The sequence below is a fragment of the Onychostruthus taczanowskii genome, unplaced genomic scaffold (genome assembly GCF_017590055.1).
Source record: "Onychostruthus taczanowskii isolate IOZ18803 unplaced genomic scaffold, ASM1759005v1 scaffold56, whole genome shotgun sequence".
Lineage (NCBI taxonomy): Eukaryota > Metazoa > Chordata > Aves > Passeriformes > Passeridae > Onychostruthus > Onychostruthus taczanowskii.
This window is the reverse complement of record NW_024503235.1, coordinates 963,458-985,791: the sequence shown is the minus strand read 5'-3', so window position 1 is coordinate 985,791 and position 22,334 is coordinate 963,458. Positions and strand designations below refer to the sequence as shown.

At 54.7% G+C, this 22,334-nt stretch overlaps 3 protein-coding genes across 4 annotated transcripts; all 3 read right to left on the bottom strand.

Annotated features, from left to right (window-relative positions):
* Positions 1-4,649, bottom strand: HMGCL (3-hydroxy-3-methylglutaryl-CoA lyase). 2 transcript variants are annotated; one of them, XM_041417435.1, is made up of 9 exons: positions 4,583-4,649; positions 3,643-3,737; positions 3,347-3,454; positions 2,911-3,006; positions 2,271-2,419; positions 1,788-1,851; positions 989-1,177; positions 661-786; positions 1-267 (listed from the first exon to the last, which is right to left on the bottom strand). In XM_041417435.1, exons 1-9 carry the CDS (start codon positions 4,632-4,634, stop codon positions 166-168), a joined length of 981 nt encoding a protein of 326 aa, XP_041273369.1. In that variant the 5' UTR covers positions 4,635-4,649; the 3' UTR covers positions 1-165. The 2 variants fall into 2 exon arrangements, with proteins under 2 accessions (XP_041273369.1, XP_041273368.1); XM_041417434.1 differs by lacking the exon at positions 4,583-4,649 and adding an exon at positions 4,330-4,450 and having other exon boundaries at positions 3,643-3,732.
* A 150-nt stretch (positions 4,650-4,799) lies between these two features.
* On the bottom strand, positions 4,800-10,744 carry FUCA1 (alpha-L-fucosidase 1). The gene is made up of 8 exons (XM_041417402.1): positions 9,962-10,744; positions 8,601-8,735; positions 8,263-8,400; positions 7,402-7,507; positions 6,855-7,055; positions 6,525-6,715; positions 6,247-6,346; positions 4,800-5,756 (listed from the first exon to the last, which is right to left on the bottom strand). Exons 1-8 carry the CDS (start codon positions 10,303-10,305, stop codon positions 5,616-5,618), a joined length of 1,356 nt encoding a protein of 451 aa, XP_041273336.1. The 5' UTR covers positions 10,306-10,744; the 3' UTR covers positions 4,800-5,615.
* Positions 10,745-10,999: 255 nt separating this feature from the next.
* CNR2 (cannabinoid receptor 2) lies at positions 11,000-22,317 on the bottom strand. The gene is made up of 4 exons (XM_041417420.1): positions 21,414-22,317; positions 20,441-20,639; positions 16,543-18,187; positions 11,000-12,698 (listed from the first exon to the last, which is right to left on the bottom strand). The coding sequence occupies exon 4, from the start codon at positions 12,630-12,632 to the stop codon at positions 11,583-11,585; it is 1,050 nt and encodes a 349-aa protein (XP_041273354.1). The 5' UTR covers positions 12,633-12,698; positions 16,543-18,187; positions 20,441-20,639; positions 21,414-22,317; the 3' UTR covers positions 11,000-11,582.
* Positions 22,318-22,334: the final 17 nt, after the last annotated feature.

Sequence of the window (22,334 nt, the reverse complement as noted above, 5' to 3'; positions counted from 1 at the left end):
CCCAAGGTCCAACAGAACAAAGTATTACAGGATATTCTCTCACTTCTTCCTGATTCTGGTGGATTTTGAGTTTCTTCTCAAATGCTGAGCTCAGGAGGTCAGACAGGAATCCCAGCCAGGGCTGGATCCTCGATTTCTTGCTCCAAGGAGAAATCCCACTCAGTGTCACAGCCTGCAGGAGGCCTGAGACACCTTGGAATTGGTTTTTCTGTTCAGGGCATTGCAGATGAAGGTGCCTGTGTCCATCAGCTTCTGGAGATCCACGCCCTGCACGGCAAAGGCCCAGGACATGCCTTGAGGAACATCTCCCACCATCCCAGGACATGCCTTGAGGAACACCTCCCACCATTCCAGGGCATGCCTTGAGGAACATCTCCCACCATCCCAGGACATGCCTTGAGGAACATCTCCCACCATTCCAGGACATGCCTTGAGGAACATCTCCCACCATCCCAGGTGCCCCACACCCATCCACCCTGGCCTTGGGCACTCCAGGGAGAGCCACAGCCCCTCTGGGCACCCGTGCCAGGGCCTGCCCACCCTCCCAGGGAATGTTTTTCCCTGATATCCCCTCTCACAGGGCAGCCATTCCCCCTGTCCTGTCCCCACCACGCTCATGCTCCTGAGCTGAGGCCTGGCCAGAGCCTGGGTGCCACTCACCGTGTGGATGCCCAGCCCGTTGAGCATGTACACCAAGTCCTCCGTGGCCACGTTCCCAGAGGCTCCCTGGGCATAGGGACACCCCCCAAGGCCAGCCACGGAGGCGTCCACCACGCTCACCCCCATCTGCAAACAGACCCGAGTCAGGGGCTGCCCTGGGAACGCAAAATCTGCAATTCCCAAGCAAGCCCCGAGGAAAGCTGCTCCGTTTGTGTGCCCCAGGCTGGACGGGGCTGGGAGCAGCCTGGCAGCTGGCCAGGGGGTGGGACAAGGTGGGCTTTAGGGTGTGTGTGAGTGCCAGGAGCAGCGTGCAGAGCAGGGACCCCACCTGCAGGGCCACCAGGATGTTGGCCAGGGCCTGTCCGTAGGTGTCGTGGCAGTGCACAGCCAGAGCCCCCACGGGCACCTCCTTCATGACCACTGCCAGCATGTCCCTCATGCTGCCCGGGGTGCCCACGCCGATGGTGTCCCCCAGCGAGATCTCGTAGCACCCCATGGAGTACATCTTCTTGGAGACCTGGGCACAGCCAGCACGGGCACTGAGAGGGCATCCTCCCTCCCAGGGCTGATCCCTGCTGCACCACGATCCCCTGGACACTGCTCCTCCTCTCCCAGGGCTGAGTCCTGCTGTACAATCCCCTGGGCATTCCTCCTTCCCTCCCAGAGCTGCACCACGATCCCCTGGACATTCCTTCCCTCCCAGGGCTGATTCCTGCTGCACCACAATCCCCTGGACCCTCCTTCCCTCCCAGAGCTGCACCACGATCCCCTGGACATTCCTCCCCTCCCAGGGCTGACCCCTGCAGTACAGTAATTCCCTGGACACTCCTTCCCTCCCAGAGCTGCACCACAATCCCCTGGACACTCCTCCTTCCCTCCCAGAGCTGATTCCTGCTGTACAGTAATTCCCTCTTGGGGAACTACTAACACCCTGAACACTCCTCTCCACAATTAAACACCCACAGGTGTCCAAACCTCCCTCAGTTCCCCGTTTCAGCTGGATTCAGGCTCTGAGAACCTGGATATTCCCTCATAAATCCCCCTTATATCCTGGATTAACCCCCAGTGCCCACTTTGCATCCCTCAAAATAAATCAGGAATTCTGGCTGTATTTCTGACTGACTCACCTCTGCAACTTTAGCTGCAGAAATCTTCCCTTCATAGGGACATCCAAGGACACAGGAAACATACCTGTGGTTAAAAAAAAAAAAAACCCAAACTTTTAAAAAAAGGGGCAACTTTAGCTGCAGAAATCTTCCCTTCATAGGGACATCCAAGGACACAGGAAACATACCTGTGGTTAAAAAAAAAACCCCAAACTTTTAGCTGGAAAAGGACAGTGGGATTCCACTGGACAAACCAGCCAGGACTTGTGCATCTTCCATGTCTGCAAGGTGGGAGAATCAATTTTATATTCCAGTGGCAAAAGGTTACAGGATTTCACCAATCTCTTCTTCCATGGGTGTAAAGTTTGCCAAGATGAGCCCAGAGGGCTGCTGGGGGTGTGATCTGTGTGATCCATGTGGGATGTTTGCCAAGAAAATCCGATCCCAACTGATTCTGGACGATTCCAGAACGAATGTGGGTGAATTCCAGCAGGAAGGCCTTACCCCCTGACAGGAATGCTGGCTTCCCTCGCTGCCCTCATGACCTCTTCAAACCTCTCCAGGCTCTCCTCGATGGAGCAGTTGATGTTTTTCTGGGTGAACAGCTCAGATGCTGCCCCAAAGATCGACACCTCTTTGGCTCCTGCTGCCACCTGCAAATAAAAAATCCTGAACTGGAACCACAGCACCACTGAGGCTGGAGAAGAGCCCTGAGTTACCCCAGCACTTCTTAAATCAAAGCCAGGGGATTTTCTCTTGTGAGGGAAATGCCAAACAGAGCCACAACTTCATGATTTCATGGCCAAGAGTTAATTCAAGGTGTCTCAAACCAGCCCCATAAACACCTCCCTTTACAGAGGCTCTCAGTTCCCAAATAAATCTGCCCTGTTTATTCAGACTGAAAGACCTTGGAGCTCTTCTGCACCTCAAAGTCTCTGTGATCTACAATCTCTGACCACACCTCTCTCATTTGATAAAACCATTTCCCCCCAAAGAACCCAACCATTCCCTCAGCTCACTGTGCAGCAAAACCAGCAGGACACATGTGAGCTTGCCTTGAAAAGGGTGAAGGCAGAGGAGCAAAGGAGCAGGAGGGGCTGCAAAGGCCCAGTGTGGGGGGATGCTGGCTTTCCCCAGCCCTTACCGCTGCCTGGAAGCCCCTGAGGTTTGGAGTCAGCACAGGGTAACTGATCCCAGGGGATTTGTTGATGCCCTGCAGGACCTCGGTGTGATCAGCCATCTGCAAAGCAAAGAAACATCTCTGAGGGTCACAGCTGCCTGTCACAAAATCATCACTGAAACTCCTTTTTGTAAAGGGAACAGAAATGTGTGGGGATCAGAGCATCTCAAAGCAAACAGAGCTGAGGGCTCAGGGGGCACCCAGCCAGGCCAATGTGCACAAACAGCTTTGTGTGTGACCTGTCTGTCCCTCTGCTCTTGCCAGGGTCCAAAGGGAAGCTCTGGCATATTTTAACTGCTCTGCTGCTTCTTGCCCAGCAACAGGGATTTGGGAGCAAGTAGAAGCACTGGATCATTGTACTTTTAGAGCACACCACTGCAAATCCTGTCTGAACACTGACCTGAGGAACCCACTTGGGGGACACGAAGCTGGTGGCCTCTATGACCTGCAGCCCTGTCTCTGACAGCATGTTGATTAAATTGATCTTCACTGAGGTGGGCACAAGATTCTAAGAAGAAGCAGAAGAAAAGAAAAACGACTTAAAGTCATTATTATTTACACAATAAACTCTTCCACCACTGAAAAAAAAAAAAAAAGGCAGCATTTAAAGAAAATGCTGGGGGGCACAGGGGGGCGCTGGGGGGATTTGGCTGAGAACGGCCCCGGGAGGGGCGGGGAGCCCGGACCCGCCGCTACCTTCTCGTTCTGGAGCCCGTCGCGCGGCCCCACCTCCACCACCTTCACTCGCTTCGGGTACGCCGCGCCCGCCGCCGCAGCGGAGCTCACCTGGCACGGGGAGCAGAGTCAGCCGAGCCCGCGGAGCCCGGCCCGCTGTGCCGCAGCCACAGCCCCGCTTGGCCCGGGCCCGGTACCCGCACCCTGGCCCCGCTTGGCTCCGTCCCGGTGCCCCCCGGTCCCTCTGCCTCCGGTACCGATCCCCCCACCCTGGCCCCGCTTGGCTCTGTCCCGGTGCCCCCCAGTCCCTGTGCCCCGGTCCCTCTGTCCCCGGTCCCGATCCTCCCGGTCCCTCTATCCCGTTCCCTGTGCCCCGGTCGCTCTGTCCCCAGTTCCGATCCCCCAGGTCCCTGTGCCCCGGTTCCGATCCCCCCGGTCCCTCTGCCCAATTCTGATTCCCCCCGGTCCCTCTGTCCCGGTTCCGATCCCCCCGGTCCCTGTGCCCAGTTCTGATCCCTCCGGTCCCTCTGTCCCGGTCCCGATCCCCCCGGTCCCTGAGCCCAGTTCTGATCCCTCCGGTCCCTCTGTCCCGGTCCCGATCCCCCCGGTCCCTGTGTCCCCAATTCCAATCCCCTCCGTCCCTCTATCCCCATTTCCGATCCCCCCGCTCCCTGTCCCGGTCCCGGTTCCGATCCCCCGCTCCCTCACGGGCCGCAGCGATCCCGCCCAGCGCGGCAGCAGCCGCCGCGCCGCCGCCATGTCCGCCACGCTCACGTGACCGCACACACCCCCCGGCACGTGACTCCGCCGGGAGGGGGGGCGTGGCTCCGCTGGCCACGTGAGCGCTCCGCACGTGGCGCCGGCACCGCTGTGGCCGCGGCCGCTCCGTCCCCGGTGTCGCTCGGTCCCCGGTGTCGCTCCGTGCCCGGTGTCCCTTGTCGCCGGCCGCAGCCGTGCCGTACCTGGCCCCAGGCGCCGTCCCGCGGCGCGCAGCCCGTGTCGCAGAGCGGCATCTTTCCCTCCGGCACTGCCCCGCGGCGTGCCCGCCGCGCACTTATAGCGGCGGCTTCGGCGCTGCCCGGTGCGCCGAGCAAACACGGGGCTGTTTGTTTTGGGGCGGGCCCCGCTCCGCGCCAGGGGTCACCGGCGGGATGGGGTTGTGAGGCAAAGAGGCCATCGCTCTGTTGTCCCCGTTTGTCCCATTTTTTTGTCTGTAACGGCGTCACCAGCGGAGCGGCCGGTTCTCCGGAGCCGGGGCCGGTGCATGTTTGTCACTCGAGCGCCACGGCAGCGGCTCCGCACGTGGCCCTGCCCCGGGGCTCTGCTGGAGCTCGGCTCCCGGTGTCCCGGCTGGGGCAGGAACAAAACACAGCCTGCCTGCAGCGCTGTGGTGCCTTCACAACAACCTGCGCTGTCTGGAGCAGCCTCATCGGCCACACTCACGCTGCTCGGCCCTTTCTGAGACGTTCAAACCTTGCTCGGCCCTTTCTGAGGCGTTCACACCTTGCTCGGCCCTTTCTGAGGCGTTCACACCTTGCTCGGCCCTTTCTGAGACGTTCAAACCTTGCTCGACCCTTTCTGAGACGTTCAAACTGCTCTCACCGGGACTCCAAGTTCACAAGTTCAGGGGTGCCAGCAGAAGTCACAAGTGCAGTTCACAACGGTGGAGTTTCTTAAATTCACTGAGAACAAAACCTTTTGTTGTAGCTGTCTCTAGCAGAATATCAATAAAAGTTTGTTCGTGGATTTGCATCATTTTTTAACAGATGATTTCTTCCAGATCTCTTCCAGCAAGCTTCCATTGGATTTATTCATCATGGAAGCAGCTGATCACAACTGTTCCAACCAACACTGAAGTAACACAATTGGGCAACAGAGACTGGAGGAGAGATTCTCTCAAGTGAAAAATAATGTATTCAACATGAAACATAAAATTCCTCTTGGGTTCAATCAAAAAGAAAGGCAGTGGGAGATGCTGTGTCCCCCCACAGGCATCACTTCACACCCTCGAGCTTCACCACCCAGCCAGACTGAGGGGGGAGAGGAGATGGCAGCATGTAGGGCAGGGTTATGAGCATCCCTTTCCCTGGCTGGTTCTGCCACTCCAGAGTGCCACCAAACCCCAGCAGTGTCACCTGCAGAGGAAGGAAGGGGACACTCAGCTGGAGCTCAGCAGGCCCCCTGTGCACAGCCCACAGCCCCCGCAGGTCCCCAGCCGTGGCTCACGTGGCACAGGGGGTGACACAGGGGTGTTTGGAGGCCACACCAGGCTGCAGTTTGTTGTTTGGGGTTTGTTTGTTGCTGATGCTTTGCCCCTGTTTGTTCAGAGCAAAGGACACCGCAACATTTGCGTCACGGTGACATCTGCCACGAGCAGGGCACTGCACCTGGGCTGCAGGACAGCCACTCCTGCTCTGGGGGATCTGCTTCCCTCCCCTGCAACAGCAGCACCAAAACATTCCAGGACAGGAATCCTCCCTGGCAGCTCCTGTGCCACGTTCCACGTGAGCCAAAGCCTGGGGTGCTGCAAGGAGCCCACTGCCCCAGCTCCCAAACAAATCCAGGCTGGCCCTTCCCAGCCCACAAATGCCCCCAAATGCTCTCAGTGAGTGTTAAGCCCCTCACCTGTGTGCCTGGGGATGGAATGGGCGAGGAGAGATGCAGGACACTGTCCAGAGGCCAGAGCAGGAAGATGGCAAAGACCACTGGTCCCTTGGAGGTGTACCTGAGAGAGCAGGAGTTCAGCAGGTGAAGGGCACCAGACACAAACCTGACCTTTCCAGACAGCACAAGAACACTGCTTTGCCCTCTGTCATCACACAGGGGTCACCTACTTCCCCAAACTCCAAATTTAGGAGGAGGTAAGAAATAAACATCAGCTGTCTGAGGAGCAGAGCCCTTACCAGACTGTGTCTGTGGTGTTCTCCATCTGCACCCTCCAAGGCTGGGATTCATAAATCGCCTCCCCATTGGTGTCCAGCCACCTCCCAAGGGCCAGGAGTCTTTCTTGGAAGATGGGCACAATCACCCCTTCTTTTGTAGGTCCCACGTTGAGGAGGTAGTTGCCACCCAGACTCACAGTCTGCACCATCTCCTGCAGCAGATAAAGCAAGATAACATTATCTTCACCTCAGAGAACACAGAAACTGAGGAGTTTTACCCTCATCAGCTGCTCCAGAAGCCTCTCACTCCCAGCAACCCTCGTCAGGCTATTTCCATTTCAGGTTTCTCACCTCAATCATACTCATTTCATCCATCACCTCAGCCAGGCTCATGTTGCTGCGGTAGCCCCAGGAGAGCCTGTCCAGGGAGGAGCACATCTCCCACTTGTGCTCTGGCAGGGTGCCTGGCCTGTACTTGTCAGCACAGTTGTAGAAACCCCCGTGGCGGCAGGAGCAGCCCCGACCCCAGCGATCGTTGACAACCACGGTGTCCTGAGAGAGGAAAAACAGCTCAGGGCACAGATCCTTTTGTTCCTGGGCTGTCCAGCTGGCAGCCACCCCCCTGAGGAAGCACCTAAAGAATCCCAGTGTAATGGAAACCCTCCTGAGAAGGCTGAATCCCTCCCTCTGCTCACTCAGGTGGGAGCTGAGGCAACAAAGCTGAGTATCCTGCAAAGGTCAGTGGAGCTGGCACAGCAGCACGGTCAAGGTGCTCTTTTTGTCAGGGAATAAAATACATTTGCCAAAAGTCAAGGAAGTTTCTGTTTGATCACACATCCCAGGGCTCCCTGCCCTTCCACACCCACCCAATGCCAGGAGGGGCAGCAGGCAGTGGTACCTTGACGGGGCTGTCGTTGTAGAGCCAGGCAAGGAAAGAGGTGGAATTCCAGTAGGAATCTGGAGCTTCCCAGTCCCCATCCGACCAGATCAGGTCTGGTTTGTATCTAAGGGAGATAGATGTTGTTTCCAAATGGATTATCTGCTCCTGCCACACTGTGTTTCTTGGGTAGGGGGTCGTTTCACTCCCCCTTCCCACTGCCTGGCATCACCAGGAGGTTTTTGCTTCATTTTCTGTTTCACACAAAACTCTATGGGAGGTTCTTGCAACAGCAAAGAAAAAAGTGTTGATCCACAGCTCAAGAGAGGGTGCAGTTTTTCAAAAAACTCAGAATCTGGCACCTCAAAGGTGATTATGAGGCACATTCTTGAGCTGGGACAACAACCCACAAGCCCAAACCTTTTAATTTTGTCAGCAAGGGGAAGCAAGGCAAGGATGCAAATTCCCAGTGAAATCACTTTTCTATTCTTCTAAATACTGAACAGTTTGTTCCACATCCAGCCACCCTGCACAAAGGCAGGATTGAAGAGAATTGCTTTTGCAGGAAAAATTTGTCCCTGGTTATTCTACAGATTAGACTTTCCACAGGTTAAAAGTGAACTCCTTTTCTAATTACCACAAATCCTTACTGCTTAGAAAAGAGAATTGCCTCGGCAAAAATCAACATTTCTCTTCTTTACACCCACTTTGCAGCTTTCTCTACAGAACTATTTTCTAATTACCACAAATCCTTACTGCTTAGAAAAGAGAATTTGCCTCAGCAAAAATCAACATTTCTCTTCTTTGCACCCACTTTGCACATTTCTCTACAGAACTGAAACCAGGAAATGCTGGTGATTCTGAACTGGTTGTGGCTCTTACTTTAAGACAAGGTCATAAAGTTCTGGCATGGTCTTCTTTAAAACAAAGCTCTGGGTCTTGAAGTCCTTTTGTTTGTCAGCAAGGTAGAGAGGGTTAAACCACTCCATCAGGGAGTGATACAGCCCATAACGGAGGTTGCTGAAGGACAAAACACAGAGGGAAGAATTAGGCTTCAGTGGGGATTAAGAAGCAGTGGAAATTAAATTACTGGCTTTATTATTTTTCATCATTTGCAAGCAGTCCATTTCTCACACTGAACTCGGGGTTTTCTGCTGTTTGTCAAGCAGAGCCAGGAGGATTCACTGCTCTCAGAGCAGAGCTCCCTGGCAGGGCTGTACCTCTCCCTGAGGGCTTCTCCCAGCTCTCCCACCAGGTCCCGGTGGGGCCCTGTATCCACAGAATTCCAGTTCCAGGACACTGGTGACCCCCAGTTGGTGAAGCCCTCGTGGTGCTTGGTGGTCAGGACCACGTATCTGAGAGGAGAAAAGGACTTGGTTGGGATGGCAAAGGAACAAATGAGATATTTCCCAGCCCCACTGCAAAGTCAGTCACTAAAACAGCAAGGCACTGGACAACCACCCTGTGAGGAGCCCTCTGTCACTCTCCCTTGGATTTAAAAGCAAATACCAGAATAAGAGAGGCTTTTAGTGGATTTTAATGCTGGGAAAGAATGAACAGTAAGTACTTAGCAAGAAGCCAGACCTGCAATCTCCTCAGCATCCTGGGCATGACCCCTCAGGGATGCCCAGCACTGTTCAGGGACCCCCAATCCCTCAGGGATCCCCAGATTTGCCCCTCCCATCCCCTCAGAGACCCCTGCACCCTTTTGGGAACAGCCCCATACGCTTCCCAAGCTTTTCCATCCCCTCAGGGACCCCCAGACCCCCTCTTGTTCCCTCTGGGATGCTCTATGTGCTCAGTGACCAGGGGCTCTCACTACCACACAGATTCCCAGAAATGGCTCCTCCATTCCCTCAGGGACTCCCAGACCCACCATTCATCCCCTCAGGGACCCCCAACCATGGCATCCCCTCAGGGACCCCCATCCCCTCATGGACCCCCGGCCATGGCACTCATCCCCTTAGGGACCCCCATCCCCTCAGGGCCATGGCACACATCCCCTCAGGGACCCCCATCCCTTCAGGGATCCCCATCCCCTCAGGGACCCCCGGCCATGGCACTCATCCCCTCAGGGACCCCCATCCCCTCAGGGACCCCTGGCCATGGCACTCATCCCCTGAGGGACCCCCCCATCCCCTCAGGGACTCCCATCCCCTCAGGGATCCCCGGCCATGGCACTCATCCCCTCAGGGACCCCTGGCCATGGCACTCATCCCCTGAGGGACCCCCCCATCCCCTCAGGGGACCCCTATCCCCTCAGGGACCCCAGCTCCGGCCCTCCCGGCGCTGACCTGGCCCCGGCCCGCTGGAAGAGCCGTGCCCAATGGCACTCATCCCCTGAGGGACCCCCCCATCCCCTCAGGGACTCCCATCCCCTCAGGGATCCCCGGCCATGGCACTCATCCCCTCAGGGACCCCCATCCCCTCAGGGACCCCTGGCCATGGCACTCATCCCCTGAGGGACCCCCCCATCCCCTCAGGGACTCCCATCCCCTCAGGGATCCCCGGCCATGGCACTCATCCCCTCAGGGACCCCCATCCCCTCAGGGACCCCAACTCCGGCCCTCCCGGCGCTGACCTGGCCCCGGCCCGCTGGAAGAGCCGTGCCCACTGCCGGGGCTGGAAGTCGTGGGCGGTGAAACGGGGCGCGAACTCCGCGTAGGTGGTGCCGGGCGGGAAGCGGCGGCGCACGAAGCGCTCGTAGGCGGCATCGTGCTGGCCCTGCCAGTGCCACCAGAACCACTCGGAGCCCCAGGCCGGCACGGAGAACACCCCCCAGTGCACGAACACCCCCACCTTGGCCCGGTCGAACCAGGCCGGCAGCGGCCGCGCGTCCAGGCTGGCCCAGTCCGGGCGGTACCGGGGCTCGGCCAGGCCCGGGCCCAGCGCGGCCGCCACAGCGAGCAGGGCCAGCGCCGCCATGGCGCCGTGACGTCACCCACGCCGCTGCTCCGCGGGGGCCGCGGGTTCGAGACTGCGGCCCGACCGCTGCCCGCGGGCACGGCGGGGAATATCCCGGGGAGGGAGGGAGGGACATCGGGAATAACGCCAGACATCGGGGAATATCCCGGGGAGGGATGGAGGGACATCGGGGATAGCATCAACCATCGGGGAATATCCCGGGGAGGGATGGAGGGACATCGGAGATAGCCCCAGACATCGGGGAATATCCCGGGGAGGGATGGAGGGACATTGGGGACAACCCAAACCATCCACCCTGTGCATCCCTGGAGTGGTGTCCAAACCCTCCTGGAGCTCTCCAGCCTCGGGGCTGTGCCCATTCCCTGGGGAGCCTGGGCAGTTCATCCTCTGGGACACAGGGCAGAGTGCAAGGGCCTCGTGGCCATGCCCCAGCCAGGCTCATCCCTGTTGGAGGCATTTTGGGAGCTGGCAGGAGCCCAGCTGCTCCAGGTCACTGGTGAAGGGCCCTGTCCCACTTCATTGTCCATTCAGCTAAAAGTGCTGCTTTTGCGTAATTTGCAGAAAAACAACCTCAATCAAGTTCCTCATGCTCAAAGTATCTGCCCCAGTTTGGGCTTAAACTTGTCACCTGGAGAACTTTGTACACCAGGAAAGAAGAGGAAGAAAGCCCTGGAAAATGGTTTGTATGTTTAATCACATAACATCCCACAAACACCCGTGTGGTTCGGTCAGTTCTCCTGAAACCTGCCTGAAGAAATGTGCTGCCTGCAAGGTCCTGTCTGCCCCAGCTCTGGCCAAATCCTGAAGCCCCAGTGAGAGGTTGGAAAAGCCCTTCCAGAACATCGAGTCCCAGCTGTGCCCAGTCCTCACTTTGTCACCAGCCCAGAGCACTGAGTGCCACGGATGGGGACTCCAAACCTCCCTGGGCAGCCCTTTCCAAGCCTGACCACCTTTTCCATGAAGAAATTCCTGCTGATGTCCAACCTGAACCTCCCCTGATGGGAGATGATCACAGAATCATGGAATATCCTAAGCTGGAAGGGACACCCCAAGGATCATCCAGTCCTGGACCTGCACAGGACATCCCAACAATCCCAGCCTGTGCCTGAGAGCAAAGTCTGTGCACTTCATGTCCCAGCACTGAAGGGTGACATCAGCAGGAGCTGTCTCCACATCACAGCTGATCCCTCAACTCCCATCAGAAGAGAAAATACAAAGAAAAGTGTTCCAGACTGTTCCTTCCAGGCTGAGTGGGTGGATCTCCCACAGGTGCCTCCCTACATGGCATGGGTGTCCTTGCAGACGGTCTCTATCACGGAGGACTTGTGGGTGCTCTCTGCTTCTGGGCTCTCCTCAGGGGCCTTCAGCTGCCTCCTGAAGTGGGAGAACGCCCTCCTCAGGGAGGAGAAGAGCTCCTTGCTCCGCAGGGCGTAAATGATGGGGTTGACCATGGAGTTGAGCAGGCAGAGGGTGCTGCAGAAGGCGAACACCTTGCGCAGGCGGTCGCTCAGCCTGCCGAAGACGCTGTAGATCATCAGCACGAGCACGGGGGACCAGCAGAGCATCAGGACAGCCAGCACCATGACCAGGGTCTTGGCCAGCATCACGTCCATCCTCATCCGGGTGTTTTGCTTCCCTGCCTGTGCCTGGTGCTTCTCCATGTAGGCCACGTGCTGGCGAGCCCTCCAGAGCACGTGGGCGTAGGCGTAGACGATGCAGCCCAGCAGGACCACGACGAAGCAGAGCCAGCCCGACAGGTAATTGTCATCCACAAAGGGGAACAGCTCGGAGCAGGAGGAATCCAGCACGCAGCAGTTCCAGCCCAGCAGGGGCAGGCAAGCAATGGTGGCACAGGTCACCCAGAGCACTGCCAGGGCTGTCCAGGCTCTTTTCCTGGTCATCAGGAGCTTGTACTCCGAGGGCCGGCTGATGGAGATGTAGCGGTCCAGGGCTGTGAGCAGGAGGCTGCTGAGGGAGGCAGAGAAGGACGTGTTCACCCCTCCCAGCTGCAGCAGGAACACCTCCTTGGAGAAACCAACCTCGTTGAACACGTGGAAGTTCACGAAGCTGCAGACAAAGATGATGCTGGCCAGGATGTCAGCCAGGGCCAGGCTGCCGATGAAGAGGTAGGAAGGCTTCTTCCTGATCCCAGGGGATGAGAAAATCAGGTAGAGCACCAGGGAGTTCTCAAAAACACACATTGTCCCAAAGAGGCCACACAGGATGCCAATGCTTATCTTCTGTGCCTGCGTGCTGAGCACCATGAAGCACTCCATGGTGTTCCCACTGCACTTGGAGGCGTTTGCAGGTATCCTGCAGGAATCCATGGTGGTTACCTGGAGCTGGGAGCTCACAGAGAGCCTTCTGCTTCCTTCTGCACTTCTTCAGGTGCTCTGAAAAAGGTGGAGGTGAAGAGGACTTAACAAGCAATGAATTCACCCCAGACACTTCCCTCCCTTTAGAGGGAAGCAAGCAAAATGAAATCAGCCCACAGAGAGCTGCTTTCAGGTGCACAGCCCAAATGCTGGAACCAAGTTCCATGCTTTTCCCAGGTTTTGTCCCACTGGTTGTTGGTCTGAGATCCATTTCCCACAGCCCAGGGGCACTCTGGCTGTACCACCCCGGTGGTACACCACAAGAGGGAAGCAGCAACGCTGAAAATTGTACAAATCCTGAGCCAGCTCTTAGCACTCCTCCAGGATTCACTGCTCAGGGCCCACGGAACAGGACCCCGCTTCCCAAAAGATTCCAGGATCCCTCATGCAGGCAATGGGATCGTGAGTTCCCTCTGCTGGAGGACAGCACTGAGCTGACAGCGTTCCCTTTCCCCCAGAACAAACAAGTCACTGTCCCTCGCTGCCCTGGGCTCTCTTGTGACAGAGGAAATGTCCCAAACACACGAGGCACGGCCAGGATGTGTGACAGCCACAGAGCAGGGCAGGGCTGTGGGTTCCAGCCACCTCTGCCACCCCATCTGTGGCTCCCCTGCCTGCTGTGTGAAATTCAGCTGCTGCTGGAGGTGACAACAGCCAGCACTGCCCAGCAAACCTCTGTGCGTGACATCTCAGCAGGGATGGGTTTATAAAACATGGGTTTATAATGGCCTGGGGACTTCCTTCCCCACTCATTCCCCCAACACTCATCTCTCTTCCTGTGTTTCAGGAGTTGCAAAATACCCAAAATGACTCGAGAGGCTGCCCAGGAGGTGACAGAGAAGAGCCCCAGCCCCACATTTGACTCCTGCTGCCTGTCAGGGCTGGGGCAGCAGTGGCTGCAGGGAGTTCAGTGCAGCTTTCAGGCAGAGCAGGGCAATCCTGACTGGGATTTCTTGGTGTTCCAGGCTGGAGGAGTCCTGGACTTTGGGCTGACGTGTGGCTGGGTGTTGCAGCAAGCTGCCCTCCTCTTACATCAGGCTCTTGCATGGGGTAACAACACAGGGACAGGATGTTGCCCTCGGATCTCAGCGCTCTCGTTTCCTGCAGCCCTTCCCAGGAACACCTCACAGGCAGCAGGAATTACCAGCTGCTGTTATTAAACCTGACAACATCCCTCCCTCTGGAGAGAGATGGATTTAGCAGACAGATGGACTTCTCATATAGCAGGGCTCAGCAGGGACCAACTGCCTCGAGTTCCCAAACCTCCCCAGCCAAACTCAGCATCCAAACCAAGACATTTCTTCATTAAGCAGCTTCCAGCATCACCTTGGCATCCATTACCTGCAGCCAGCATTCCCAGGACCATCATAAATCCTCAAACCTGCAGTTGTGCAATATCCAACTAACATCCTTAGGAGCCTGGAAACCACTGAACACCAGGCAAGGGAGTGAAGGCAGCAAAATGCCATCCCTGATGTTATGCTGCTAGGGGAGAGAACCTGCTTATAATGTTAAAATAACTCCTGTGCTGCCTGTCCTGGCCCAGCTCTCTCCACTAAGCTGAAAAAACTCAGATAAGCCTCAGGTTCAAAGTCTGTGCTGGGCTCACAGCAATCAGCCAGCCCTGATCTTCCTTTCCCTGTTCTGTCTCAGGCTGAATGACAAGGACAGATCTCTGCTCCCCAGACCCTCCTTGCAGCTCCTGTGTCTATGAGGGAAGGACAGAGCTTGCTCCAGTAAAAGGTCTCCTCTGCACGAGCGTGAAAACACAGGCAGTGCCAAGAGCTCCTCTCCTTGCACTGCCTGTCCCTTGTTTTTTTGCTTTTTTGGCCACAAAGCTGCTTTTTCCTGCCCAGGGGACATTTTCCTCTTGTCAGATGGGCCTCTAGATTTGTTTGACCGTGGCCTCTGCCCCCTGCCTGGCTTAGCTCCTGGGAAAAGTGCCAGCCCATATGTGGTTCCTGGGGGAGAGCTGACCTGCAGCATCCTCCATGGGGCAAATCCCACCTCCAGGGTGGAAACCCCCTTTCCAAGAGCAGCATCTCCACCTCCTGGGGAATTCCAGCCCCAGGCATGGCTGTGCATCCAGCCTGGCAAGCCCAGGGAGTCCCATGGGCTGACAGCTCAGCTCAACAAGAAAGAGCCAAGTGCCTTCTGGGCCTCCTTTAGCTGCCAGGGCTGTGGCACACAGGGGCTGGTTCCCTGGAAGTGCAGCAGCTGAGCCTGAGCTTCTGCCCAGGATGAACTCTCTGATCACAGCACAGCATCTCCTGCCAGCAGGAAGGCCCAGGGTAGGGAATATTTTGCCAAAATAACGTGTCCTTGCAATAGGGAACCCCCCCAGCAACAAGAGCAGAGCCCCAGCAAACAACAGTGAATGAATGAGGAGTGAGTTATTAGGAACAGAACCCAGCTAAGATACTTGGGAATGCAACACATTCCTGATACAGCCCCAGTGAAAAGTGAAAGCTCCCCTCCCATCAGATCTCACTCCAGCTCACTCCAGCCTAATAGCTCCAACTGGCTTTGGGGGAAATTAAATTTACAAATGAAGAAGTCCTTTTCCTCCTCAGCTCCTCGCTGTGACTGCTTCCAGCTGTGGGGCTGGCGGTGCCCTGCAGCAGCAGCACCATCCCTGCTCCACTTGGGATGGCTCCTGCCTTCACAGAGCCATCACAGCGTCCTGCTGATTAAAAAGTTACCTACCACTCGCTTAGATAATGTAAAATTAAATTTTCCTGCTGCAATCAGCCAGTGCATTGTGCCTGCAAGCACTCTGAAAGCGCTGCTCTTGAATATTTCATGTTCAGAATGTCTGAGAGTTTTGAGCTTTGCAATATAAGAAAATGTCTTAAATGATCACCTACTATGAACAAGTGTGGTGATTTATGCAAAAAATTGTCACTAATGCTTGCAAATTTCACTTGCTGAACAAGCAAAAAGTATCTTTTGCTTTACAAACATTTTAGTTTGTATGTGATTTCCTGGTTTAGTTGCAGAAGTTTTTCCATTATTTTGGAATTAGCTGTTCACCCTGGTTTGTCCTGACCACATTAAATGACACTGAGTGGAATTCCCTCCCTGATGTAAGACCTGTCTGCCTCAAATGTCACACTGCAGATTATTTGATTATTTATCAGCTCTGCCCATGTGTGACTGCCTGAGGGGACAGTGAAACCCAGGATGGGGTGGGTGCAGAGCAGCTGCAAGTGCCAGTTTGGGTACAAAGCAGGGCAAACCAGAGCTGCTCTCACTGCACCAAAACCATCATAAACACTGAACTCAGCATCACATCCCCATGAGACATCTGGAAATACCTTTGACAGAGAATCAGGGAATGCTTTGGGCTGGAAGGGACCTTAAAGCCCATCCAGTGCCATCCTTCCACTGTCCCAGGGTGCTTCAAACCCCATCCAACCTGGCCTTGGGCACTGCCAGGGATCCAGGGGCAGCCACAGCTGCTCTGGGCACCCTCTGCCCGGGCCTCCCCACCCTCACAGGGAAGGATTTCTTGGAACCCAATCCCCCTTGTCCTGTCGCTTCAGTTCCAACATTAAAAATTCCCAAAATCAGCTGTAAAGAGTTAACCCACAGTCTGCTACGAAGCACTTACCTTTCATCTTCTCCTTAAGAAAGGATCCATCCTAAAAACCAGTTTCCCACCCTCTGTTACACACTGCCTTGCAGTTTACCCCAAAGAGCTGACAGAGAATCCCAGGAACCTCCCGTGCAGCAGAGAATCTCCATCCCAGCCTGCCCTGTGCATGGCAGCGCCGAGGGCTCTCAGGGGTGATGTGTTCCAGTGTGAAAAAAGGGCCCAGGGCTGCAGGATGCTGTGGGTCAGCAAACACAAACCACTCACCTCCCCACCGATGCTCTGGGGCTTCCCATCGCTCCGGCTCTCAGGGCAGCTGCTGCAGCTGCGGACAGCGCCCGCTTCCCTCTCCTCTCACAGCACTTCTGGTTTCGTCTGGGTTTGCTGAACCATTCTGGTTTATTCCCCTGGGTTGGAAATCCATCCGTGTGAATCCTTCCTCTGCTTCCTTGCTCTCTGTCACATTCTTTCGGAGAATGTGTGTCGAGTTTTTTTTCCTTCCTCCCTTCTCCTCTGGGTGTTGTGTTCTGCTGCCTGCTCGTGCCACATCTACAACCACCCAAACCCTCCGGCTCGCTGAAATTGTCCTCCCAGTCCCTCTCATCTCTCCATGTAGCTGCAGAGTTTGAGGCAAGAGACATTCAGGTTCTCCTCCTGATTTCTCTGGGAACACGGAAAAGTATGGGGAGGAAAGAAGCAAGGAGGCAGACGTGAAAAAATCTGGATGTACCTGGTTGTGTGCAGGTCTAAGGGCAAGCTCAGAAATCTGCTGTCTGCCTGCAGCTCCACGAGCAGCACAAATCTCACCTGTGCCCCTCAATTTCTCTGTACACAGTCCGCTCATGCCAGAGGAACGAGGTGATTTTCTCTCTTCAAGCGGAAGGAAAATGCCTTAAGGTCTTCAGCTACACAATCCCTGTGGTCAGAGGGGTGCAGAGGCTGTGGTCGCTGCTGTACCTGCTCCCATCCATCCTTCCTCCAGTGACCACTTCCCCCTCGGCTGGGCAGCAGCCTGGGGCTGGGCTGTGCTGGTGCCTCTGGAAAGCAGGGACAGCTTTCCCTGCCGGGTGACACCAGGGACAATATCACCGCGTCAGGGGGGACAGGCAAGCTGGCCCCAAATCCCAAAGGAGCTGGCCACACTGTAGTTGGATGTACATACAGGCTGTAGTGGGGAGCCTTGGAAGCGAAGCAAAGATGGGATCCTTAGCCCTTGGATGCTCCTTACCTCGCTCTGCCACCCACAGGGCGACCCCACGGCCCCATCCCAGCACCAGCACCTCGGTTCTCCAGCTGGGAACTCAACTTTCCCTCCTGCTGGGATCCCAGTTCCCTCATTCGGTGGCATCACGAGCGGTTACACCCCGTCCTCTCCAAATCCAAATCCCGCTTTGCCTCCTTCCCCTGGGGCAGCGTGTGCGGCTCAGGGGCTCGGCAGCAGCCGCCGGAGCTCAGCGGTGCTCGGCTGCCCTCTCCAGGGAAGCCCGGGCAGCGCCCGGGGAAGGCTTGAGAAGGAGGCAGAACTGGGAACTCAGCGCTTCCTCCTGGCCCCCGGCCGGGAAAAGGGGGTTCCCTGGCTCTGCAGGGACCTGCCCGACCCTTCCGGGGCTGGGAGGGGGACTGGAAACCACCAACGATGAGAGGCATCACTGTGGGGTAAGCACAGGAGATGATGGGTTGTCAGCTCTGTCTCAAAAAATAATTCTTCCATTCCCGTTTCCAGGAACTGAGAAATTTGCAGGAGCAGGTACAAGATTGTAAAGAGCAGGAAAAAAACAGAAAGATTCTTTATGCTGGTCCTGAGTTCCAACAGCAGCATCCAACCCCAAATTATTCCCTGCTCTGACATAGCTTCACATCCAGCAGCATCCTGTGAAATACAGACACAAGTTTCCTCTGTCTGCAGGGAGAACTGTTGTGTCACAGGAAAGAAATAATATTATGGCAGCATAGTTAGAAACTTTTAATTTGACCCTGATTTATAGCAAAAATTGTCCTGCCAGACTAAAGGAAAACCATTAGAGCTGATGCCTGTAATGTAAATGATTTTTGCTGGAATAACCCTGCTTTGGGAACACCCCCATACCCAGGGTTGAAGCAATGCTGTGCAGGTGCTTGGGAAAGGGACTGGTATTGCTCAGGAGTGGTGTTTCTGTCTCCAGAGCAGAGTGAAGAGCCCCGGGGCTGTGCTGGGACACTCAGACACCAGCCCCTGCTGGAAGGGTGTCTGTGTGAGGACAGGGATTGCTCCTCTTCCTCTGACTGTTGTTTGCTGGGCTGAATTTGAAAACTGGGTGGTGCAGACGGGGCTGAGGGTCAGGCACTGCTCACCTTGATAAGGTGTGACTCAGAGAGCCACGGTGAGTGACTTTACTGCACTCAGAGAGAAAATACTGAGAAAAAAACCCCAGCTTTACTGCCGTGTCTAGCACAGCTCCTGAGAGCAAACAGGGCTTGGCTGAGGGATTCTCCTGTGCCCTGGCCTGCGGCACAAACACCTCTCTGCTGCTCTTGTGGAGGGAGGAGGGTTCAGGTAAAACTGTTTTCCCTGCTGCTAGGACGTGAACCGGGCATATTGATTTACATGGGCTGAAGGTTCCTGCAGGGCTCTGTGACTCAGAGCCGGTGTGGGTTCGAACGGGGAGCTGTTGAGGCAGAAAACAGGGCGTGACTCGGCAGTCGCGCCTGGATGTGTTTGTTTTCCAGAGTGGGAAAAGCTGTCAGCTGTGACAAAGCCGCTTCAGCACAAGCCCTTTAAACCCCCCAGGCTCGGGGTTTGGCTCAGTGCCCTGTCGGTTCTGGGGTGGTTTTACTCCTGGTGCTGTGCACATCCCCACACACCAGTGCACGATGTGATCTCACACTCACGAGCTCCAGCAGTGCAGAGGAGGGAACTTGTGTTCTGGAGCTGATCTAACTCAGGTGCTGGTGGACACCAACTTAATTCATGTCTAAAGCTTATATCAATATACTTATAAGGAGATTTAAGTGATAAAAATGTGTAGTTTTATCACATTGTTTGGGTTCTTGAGCCTCTTCTCTGTTTACCCTGCAGAGGTTCAAATGTCTGCTCAGTTCCTGTAGCTCACTGCTGTGAATATCCTGGGCGTTATTTAAAGAACACGGGTCCTCTGCCAGGCAGAATAAAGGATATTCTAAACATTACTGTACACCCAGTGCTTTCATGCACATTTTAAAGAAAACACAAACTCGCACATTTCCCTCATGAGGAAACTTAGATTAACAATCTGGTTAATGTTTGGCTCAGGTGGAAACGTCTAACGAGTTTCAAGTGTGTCACGGGGCTCTTGGAGCCACAAAAAGTAAACATCTTGGGTTTACTGAAAGTCACCCACTGCCGGAAACTCGTCACTGTGAAATAAAACTGGGGCAATGGTTCACTATTGATTTAACAAATGAGTCATCCGTGCTGCAGACTTCCTGCAGCATCCACGCTCAGCAGCTCCACTGAAACACTCGGGCAGGAGCATGTGTGTGCTGAGATCCAGCTCAGCCACAGCTGGGAGCATCTTAATTTGGGGCTAATGAAGCTCTGGAGGCTTTGTCTTCACTGGGACTTGCTGGTTGTGGCAGTGCCAGCACAGATGGAGCTGCTTCCCTGGGCTGGATTAATGTTTGCTCTGAGAGGGAGTGGAGGTGCTGAGTGAAAAATAAAGGTGGCTGGGGAAAACTTTGAGGTGCTGTCACCGTGGCAGCAGAAGCGTGGTGGGGAGCTGAGGAGGATCTGGGTAACACAGCTGCCTGGGAACATGAGGGAAGCTGGGATTTATTGCAGTCATCTTTGGAGTACCTGGAGGAAGTGGAATAATCCAGACAGAGCAGACACTTGCACAATAGAAAACTCGTGTCCCTGTTGTGTGTACAGGTTATGAGAGGGTGCAGTGGAGGTCACTGAGTCTGTGTCCCCACGTGGCACAGCAGGGTGGGTTTGGGAGCACTGTGTTCGAGGGCTCTGCCTCTGGAACTGGGTCTGTGGCACCTGCAGGGCTGCAGCACATCAGGGTGAGCACAGCACGATCCTGGAGGCAGCTAAAATATCCCAGTCTGCCCGTGAGTAACTGAGGCTGACGTAGTGTCACATGCATAGCAGTCACAAATGTCACAGGGAGACCTTTGAAAAGGAAGAGGGTTTAAAACTCAGCACTTGAAGGAGTGAAGTAGCTCCTGTTGAAGGAATCTCAGGTGGTGATGATAAAGGATTGAGACAGAAGCTCAGGATTCAGTCTGTGCTGTGTCTTCAGGATGCAGCAGGAACTCTTCTTCTGTCTGTTGTGGTTTCCACAGCTGTGGAAGCATCTCCTTTCCTTCCACTCCAGGGAGGAAACCAGCCAGGGTTCTAACAGCTGAAGAGTGAAGCACAGAACTTTGCAAGCTGGACTTTGTGGTGTTTGGGGTATTTGTCCCTTTGATTTCAAAAACACCCTCGTGTTCCTGCTTGGCCTCCAAATGACTCGATTTGTTTCAGTGGAACAGTTCCTGCACAAATACAGGAATGGCTTATCACTGACATTTCCTGCTCCCCCAGGCTGAATGTGTCAGCCTGACCCCAAAACCAGCTCTGAAAGACAAGATGTTTCTTTAATTATCTCAAAGATAGCAAGGACAAACAGCCAGACCTTGTGTCACCCTTGTTCTGAACTGAAAAGTACACGCTGTTGTGCTGCCCAGACAAGAGCAGAACATTTGCAGCCTGCAAAATGCTGTTTCTTAATCCCACTGACACGTCCTGGCTTGAGAACATCCACACGCTGGGGTGAGATGGTGTTTTAGCAGAAATAAACACACTAGAGATAGAAACAAAGCAAAAATCTGCTGATGTGCATTGTAGGAGAGTTGTTAATTAATGAGTGGAATTTCCAGGCTTGCAGCAGATATTGTTGTCTTCCATCTAAAGACAAAAAAAAGCTGCTATAAGGCTTCAACCATTACATTGTGCCAAGAAATCCAAAGCAAAGGGAGGAAAACAAATTAATTTCAGCTGGCTTTGTGTGTAACATAAAATAAAGAATAGGAACAAAGATCTGGGCTCGGGTATGTCAACATATCTTGTGTATTAAAATATATACTGGCTTTTTAAACAACTGCACGATGAATACTAACTTCTGTTTAGTCTTTACCTTGTCCTGGGTTGGGTCACAGCCCTGTAACATCAGGTCAGTGAGGAAACAGCTTTGTTTTAGGGATAAAGCAGGAATTTTTCTCTTCTGTAACTAAAAATGCAGGGTCACCCAATGAAACCAGGGTCTTTACTTCAAAATAAAAACTCTGAATGTTCATCTGTTGTTTTTAAGTACTGCCCTGACTTGGTGGGGTTGGAACTGAACTCGTTCTTTTCCATTTTCTCTGAAACTTCCTTTTTTCAGCCTTTAATGTGGTGTACAGTGCTGGACTGGCCTCTCAGTGCTGGGCAGGGAACACTCTCCATGTGCAAATTTCTTACCTATACCTAATTTTTAATCATCCTACACACGGCAAAGGCCAAATCTTGTGGGTTTTTTCTTCGAAACGATCCTTTGAGGCAAAACAAGAGAACGTGAATATAAACACAAACTGCAGCCACTGCCGGGGTCTCTGCATACCCACAGCGCTGATTTTAAACCTGGGGAATATCTTCCCTGTCTTTTAACCTGCAACATCCCTCTACGTCGCTTTCAATACTTTAAATTTAAACATCAAATAGTTTAACTAAACGCAGGCCGGGGAATGGGTACAACAAACCCGAGAGCGTCCATCTGGCATCAGAGCGCTGCGGCCATCTCCGGGGGGTTGATTTTACTCTTTGTTCGCTGAATCCCTTCTCTCGACGGCTCTCGCTCGCACAGCCGGGTGTTTTGTGCGTTTCTCCCTTTTTTTTTTTTTGTTAATTATTTCACCTCTTTGAAGCCCCCAGCGGCAGCTGGCGCGGGCGTTCCCCACGATGTTTGTTGTGCTAATTCGCGGGCGGGGCGGGGCTGGCAGCGTGTCCGGGGGGTTGTGGCGAGGGGCCGGGGGGCCCGCGGGCGGTGCCCGGCGGCGGGGCCGGCCCGGGCGGGACAAAG

Bases quoted from the DNA above. Each gene is read 5' to 3' on its own strand.
- HMGCL (XM_041417435.1), bottom strand. From the start codon at position 4,634: ATGCCGCTCTGCGACACGGGCTGCGCGCCGCGGGACGGCGCCTGGGGC. The intron at 1,852-2,270 runs GTAAGGCCTTCC...TTTTAACCACAG, and splicing joins GCCAGCATTCCTGTCAGGGG to GTATGTTTCCTGTGTCCTTG. The intron at 268-660 runs GTGAGTGGCACC...TTTGCCGTGCAG, and splicing joins ACGGGCTGGGCATCCACACG to GGCGTGGATCTCCAGAAGCT.
- FUCA1 (XM_041417402.1), bottom strand. From the start codon at position 10,305: ATGGCGGCGCTGGCCCTGCTCGCTGTGGCGGCCGCGCTGGGCCCGGGC. The intron at 6,347-6,524 runs GTAAGGGCTCTG...CTGCTCTCTCAG, and splicing joins AACACCACAGACACAGTCTG to GTACACCTCCAAGGGACCAG. The intron at 5,757-6,246 runs GTGAGGGGCTTA...CTTCCTCTGCAG, and splicing joins TTCCATCCCCAGGCACACAG to GTGACACTGCTGGGGTTTGG.
- CNR2 (XM_041417420.1), bottom strand. From the start codon at position 12,632: ATGGATTCCTGCAGGATACCTGCAAACGCCTCCAAGTGCAGTGGGAAC.